Source organism: Monopterus albus, unplaced genomic scaffold (genome assembly GCF_001952655.1).
Source record: "Monopterus albus unplaced genomic scaffold, M_albus_1.0 scaffold110.1, whole genome shotgun sequence".
Taxonomy (NCBI): Eukaryota; Metazoa; Chordata; class Actinopteri; order Synbranchiformes; family Synbranchidae; genus Monopterus; species Monopterus albus.
Window position 1 is genome coordinate 523,356 of NW_018127990.1, and position 5,925 is coordinate 529,280.

Consider the following 5,925-nt stretch of genomic DNA (forward strand, 5'->3'; position numbering starts at 1 on the left):
GAGGGCACTGGTCAAGAAGAGAGAGGTGCACCCATCCTGGAACACGTCTGAGAAGAGCAACCCTAGGATTCAAGGTGTCCGTCCTCCAGAGCTGCCAATGGACAATCATACCGTTGTCTGCAGCAGGATACCCAATCAGACTGTAGAGAGATCACAGGTGCAGCAACCATGCCTCAGACTGACCAATATTGAAGGCCTGTCGGGCTTCCACACGGCCAGACTCCAGATCCATACTACCTGGGACTCGTCCTTGGAGGCGCCCTCTGTTGCCTTTTCACAGCAACAATGCCGTCCAATGCTTTCAGGTATACCTTTGCAGCCTTCTCAGAATGGTGGTGGGACGCCCACCAAAGCTGTGGCCTTGTTCAGCCAGAAGAGCCTGTCTTGCCCCATCCGATTGGACGGTGCCCTCATTGGAGATTCTGCTCCGGCCTTCTACGCTAACGGGCGGCTGTTCCCACAGACTCACACAGAGCTGACTAGTGACGGCTGGAGGAGCAATGGCTTCCACCCAGATGGTTGGGTATCCAAGGAAATGAACAACCCATCCCAGCAGAGAAACAGCTGGAGGGACAAGAACAGTTTTAGATGGAAAGTGATAAAGGTGGATGACTCTCGCTCAGTCGCTGAAGCCCGCAGGAAAGCACAGAAGATTTTACAGGTCAACCTGTCTCCAGTGATTCAGATCCAACCTCTCAGTCGTGTGTTGAAAGACTTCAGATACCAGAATAAGTAACAATCATCCCCTGAGCCCACACACGTCATGTTTTGAGCAGATGTTAGTGTTTTGCATCCATTCACCTGTACTTGTGGCTGAGCCCTGGAGTTCACAGCAGACTTATAGATTTTTGTGAATCTCTGCTGAGTGTTGGAAGTATATAAGTTAAAGTGGAAGTTCTGGTTTTTGATAGGAGCACTCATTAAGTGATGCTTTTCCTAGCAGGCTGGGAAATGATTATTGACCGAATGCTGATATACTTTGACTGTCAACATTAAGTTTACATCACACAGTACCACCACTCTGCTTTCAGTTGATTGGCTGCATGCTGACATTCCTGACGAATTTATGGAGCATCCACTATGAATGTTAGATTAAAGGTGAACTTTCTGCCCATCAATAAGGTGCTGGGTATGGCTCTCTGTAGTATTTCTAAGCAATTTGAAGCATAGTGGCATTCAAGTATTTTACTTGCAGCTCTTCAGTAGTGCCATTACTCTGCTACACACACTTTTCAACTGGGAATAAGGAGAAATTAAGCTATTGGTGGGACAATACAATTCCGTTGGCCTCCCAGATGAACAGGTGGATGGGCAGCATAGGTATGTAAAGTCTTCAGATGAGCAGATGTGGTGGTTGGTGCCAGCAAAACAAATAAAACAAAAGGAAGGACTGGCTGGCACAAGAATGTCATTCCAGTTCAGATTGGAGCATTTAAGAGCAGTGACTTTCTTTGAGTTGTTTTCTGATTGCACTGCTACCCCTTCAGGGTGGGATGAGCATGCCAAACCACCATCTGTGCTTATCAAAAATGTTTTACTGCAAGGAATAACTTAGGCAGTCCATTTTCATGTTATCATCTGGGAGATTTCCCTAAAAGATCTGTTAGAGATGTTGTAACAAAACCACATTCCACAAGATAAATGCATTATTGAGCTCCAACCTTTATTTTTGGCATAGGAAATCATACTTTGATGAAAAAGAAAAAAAAATTGTAATCATTATTATTATTATTAGGTTTTTACAAATCTTTATCAGAGCTCAAGTCCATTAAATACCAATGAAAACATTTAATGTCTAGATTATTTGAGATCTACATAAAGCAACCCGATAGCGGTTATCTACATAAAGCAACTTAACCACTATCGGGTCAGTAAATGAGTGCCATTTTGCATTTCTGAGACCATAAAAAGGATAAAACTGGATTTCCAAACACCCATTTCATGTTTAAATGTTGTGGGAGTCTGTTGCAGGCGACATGGAAGAAGGAGCTATTCAGATTTGGTATGGAACTCTGTGCTTTTTGTTTCAAGTCCACCCACTTTTCTCAAAATTTTCTGTTCCCCTGTCTAAACTGAGACCACATCAGTGTTTGGTGGTCTGCTTTACAGATTTCCATGCCTTCTAGCAGACATTGTTCTGGAAGATTTTATTGGTTTCTTTACACTCCTCAGAATTTTTTTCTACACAGTCATGCCCACTAACAGTTCCATTTTCTAGATCTTCTTTCTGTTAGTCTTGGTTGTGCAGCACTTGTACAATACTGTATTTCCTACATTATCTTTGAAAACTTTGTTCAATAAAACTGATCTGAAAAGAATATGGAGTTTTTTTCTCCTCTCAATTACAACATTTTATAGAACATGTTTACACTGTTGAGCAGGTACAGTACTAACAATTATATTGCTACCAGTACACCCCTTACCCATCCAGCCAAAAGTCATGTCACTGGGCTGTCATGGAGCATCTTGAGAACCATTCACATTAAATAAACGCATAATAAAAATTGATCAATATGATATAGCCCAAACCTAACATTTTAGACTGCATTTCTTTTGGTGAAGTGTAGGCTATGTAATTAACTTCCAACTGAGAATATTTATCCACAAGATGTTTGTCTTTATATTGAGAAAGATTGAGAAAGACCGAGAAAGTCATTAAGTAGGATTGTGCAAGGGGAAAGTAAACAATATACCAACATAAGGTTGTCTTTCGGCTGTTCCCATTAGGGGTCGCCACAGTGACTCATCTGTTTTCACTTAAATCTATGTATCCTTGGCATCTTCTATACCAACATAAGGCTGTGTAGTATAACAAAATAAACAATGCAAAATAAACCGTATAAACAATGCAAACAAAGGAATGTTCATTACGAAACAAGATAAAAATGGAGTACTTAAAATTAGACACCTGTACGGATCTGTATAATCAGGGGGTCTACGGTGTCCTTCAGGTGGGCCAACACCAGTCTTTCAAAGCACTTCATAACTACAGATGTCAGGGCGACAGGTCTGTGTAGTCGTTCAGTCCACTGATGGAGGTTTTCTTGGGGACTGGGATGATGGTGGAACGTCTGAAGCAGGAGGGGACTTCACACAGCTCCAGTGACCTGTTGAAGATAAGTGTGAAGATGGGAGGAGGGGGTCACGCCATCTGGGCCTGGTGCCTTTGTGATCCTTTGTTTTTTAAAGAGGCCACGCACATCCTTTTCACTGATCGTTATAGGTGGGGGGGCTGGAGGGAAAGGTGGTGACTGTTGGGGGAGCAGCTGCTGTGTCAGAGGTGAGGGGGGAGCATTGATTGTCAAACCTGCAGTAGAATGTAGTCAGGTCATCTACCAGTTGATGGCTCCCCTCAGTAGGGGGGGATGGTTTCTTGTAGTGATGCTTTTGAGGTTGCTCCACACAGACAACTGGTCATTGGCCAACACCTATTCCCTCAGCTTTTGAGAGTAGATCTTCTTTGCTACTTTAATCTCCCTTGTCAGTGTGTTCCTGGCCTGGCTGTACAGAGTCCTGTGCCCACTTCTGTAGGCCTCCTCTTTGGCACAGCGAAGCTGCTTGAGTCTTACTCTGAACCAGAGCTTGTTGTATGTGCAGAGGACTTTTTGGGCACAAACACATCCTCACACAAGCTGATATAAGATGTGACAGTGTCTGATTTTGTCCAGGTCTGTAGCTGTAGCCTCAAATACACTCCAATCTGTGTATTTTAAGCAGCCCTGTAGTTTTGACTTAGTCTTCTCAGTCCAGCTCTTCACTGTTTTGACCACAGGCTTTAAGTTTTTGCCTGTAGGCTGGAATAAGATGGACCATATAGTGATCTGAGAGTCCGAGGGCTGCGCGGGGGACAGAGCGAAAAGCGTCTTTTGTGATTTTGTCCCTGGTGGGACAGGTGATGTGCTGCCTGTATTTGGGGAGTTCTTGGGTGAGATTTGCTCTGTTAAAGTCCCCTAGAACAATGAATGGGGAGTCAGGATGTTCCAGTTCTACACTAGTTATCAGTTTGGCCAGGAGCTGTAGTGCGCTAGTGTGGGCATTTGGTTTTAAATAGACACCAACCAGGATGAAGCTCAAAAATTCTCGGGGAGAATAGAAGGGTTTGCAGTTGATAAAAAGAATGTTTAAGTGTGTGTTACATGTCCTCTGTAGCACTGTGACAGATTCCACCTCCTGTTGTTTTCCTGGACATCTTCATTTTGTGATCCGCTCTGTACACCTGGAAGCCTGGTATCCCTGTCCGCTATGGAGTCGCTGAGCCAAGTCTCCGTGAAGCATAAGGCAGCAGAGCATGCAAAGTCAGGGTCAGTCCTGTTGATGAGGATTTCATCCATCTTGGAGCGGAGATTTGCTAGATGGATAGGCGGAAGTGGAGTTCCGTGTTCCTCTCTGGCAAAGCCTGACTAAGGTGCCTGTTCGCTTACCCCGTCTGTGTTTTTCCCAGGTGCCATAGATGGCAGCTGCGCCTCTGATCAGAATGTCCATACAGTATTCTTCGTTCACAAAAATTGGAGAAAGGTGGTTCGGTGTGAGTTGTCCGATATTTAACAGTTTTTCTCTGGTATAAGTAATCCGGGATGGGTTGCAAGAGATCGAGAAAACAAATAAAAACAACAAACACGAGAGCGCGAGTAACCAAGGCTGCCAATGTTGTCGGTGCCATCTTGAAATTACAGGAAAGGGAAACCCCTTATAACTTTAGAAGTTACAATCATTCGATTTTTACGTTTTTTTTCAGTATCGGTATGTTCTTCAGTATGGATAGGAGGCCTGGGCAGCACGGTGGTGTGGTGGTTAGCGCTGTTGCCTTACAGCGAGAAGGCTCCGGGTTCAAGCCCGGAGCCTTTCTGTGCAGAGTTTGCATGTTCTCCCTGTGCTTGTGTGGGTTCTCTCCGGGTGCTCTGGCTTCCTCCCAAAGACATGCAGCATAGGTTTATTAATGTCTTTAAATTGCCCGTGGTTGTTCATCTGTGATGAACTGGCGACCTGTCCAGGGTGTGCCCTGCCTCTCACCTGCAGCTGGCCGGGATTGGCTCCGTGACCCCATTTGGGACTAAGCAGTTTAGAAAATGGATGGATGGGAAACCCCTTAGAATTTACAATCATCTGATTTTTACGTTTTCTTCAGTATCAAAGTAATCAAGTGATGATTATCTATAAACCTAAAATTACATAGCAAACGGGGACTGTTAACAGTGAATTCAGCGTAAATAAATAGCACAAAAATAAAAAGCCCATGGAAACTTTATAATGCTTCTTTCTGTTTATTGTAAAAGTAGCTATCGGTTCATATAACGGTCTTTTAATGTTTTATTGTGTCAGCAGAGCTGTAAAAATGGGTCCCGAAGAGTTTTGAAGAGGCCCAGGAAATAAGTAATGAGGGGGCACAGGTCACTGAAGCAGTGCCGCCTTTTGACGGTCCAGTATCAGAAATGACCTTACAGGAGGAGCTGCAAGAGGGCATTAAACAGATTGTCTCTTTACAACTAGAAGTCCCATAGGAACAAGAGTATTTGCAAGAAATACTGCAAATACCCATTGTTTAAGGAGGCAGAGTCCAGAAAGACAACAGACAAGCCAGAAAAAGATGAAAAAGTGTTACTTGACTCGAAGGAAAGCACACCAGTGAGAAAAACTATCCTGGTGCAGGAAGAAGAATATATGGAGGAGTAAACTTGTATTCCCCCATCACACCTGGACTGATGGAGGAGGAAACAGCAGACTTTTGAAAGAAGAGAATGAAGAAATTGAGGAAAATGCAGAACAAGAACAAGAGCAACAGCTAAAATGCATAAAGTAGGAAGTTAAGATACTTAGTAAGGATAAAGCCAAATAAAGCTACAGCCACACACATTATTTTCTTCATGTTTTGTCTACTGCTCTGCTCAGCTGCCAAGCTGGCATATCAGGTGACGTCACGGTTCGACA

At 43.7% G+C, this 5,925-nt stretch overlaps 1 protein-coding gene across 1 annotated transcript in view; it reads left to right on the forward strand.

The window, feature by feature from the left end:
• Nucleotides 1-1,344, forward strand: part of ccdc71 (coiled-coil domain containing 71) — a 10,552-nt gene extending 9,208 nt beyond the window's left edge. The window contains exon 3 of the mRNA XM_020611174.1: nucleotides 8-1,344. Within this exon, the coding sequence (XP_020466830.1) occupies nucleotides 8-736 (729 nt within the window). The 3' untranslated portion in view covers nucleotides 737-1,344. The remainder of the gene's footprint in view (nucleotides 1-7) is intronic.
• The last annotated feature ends 4,581 nt before the right edge of the window (nucleotides 1,345-5,925 follow it).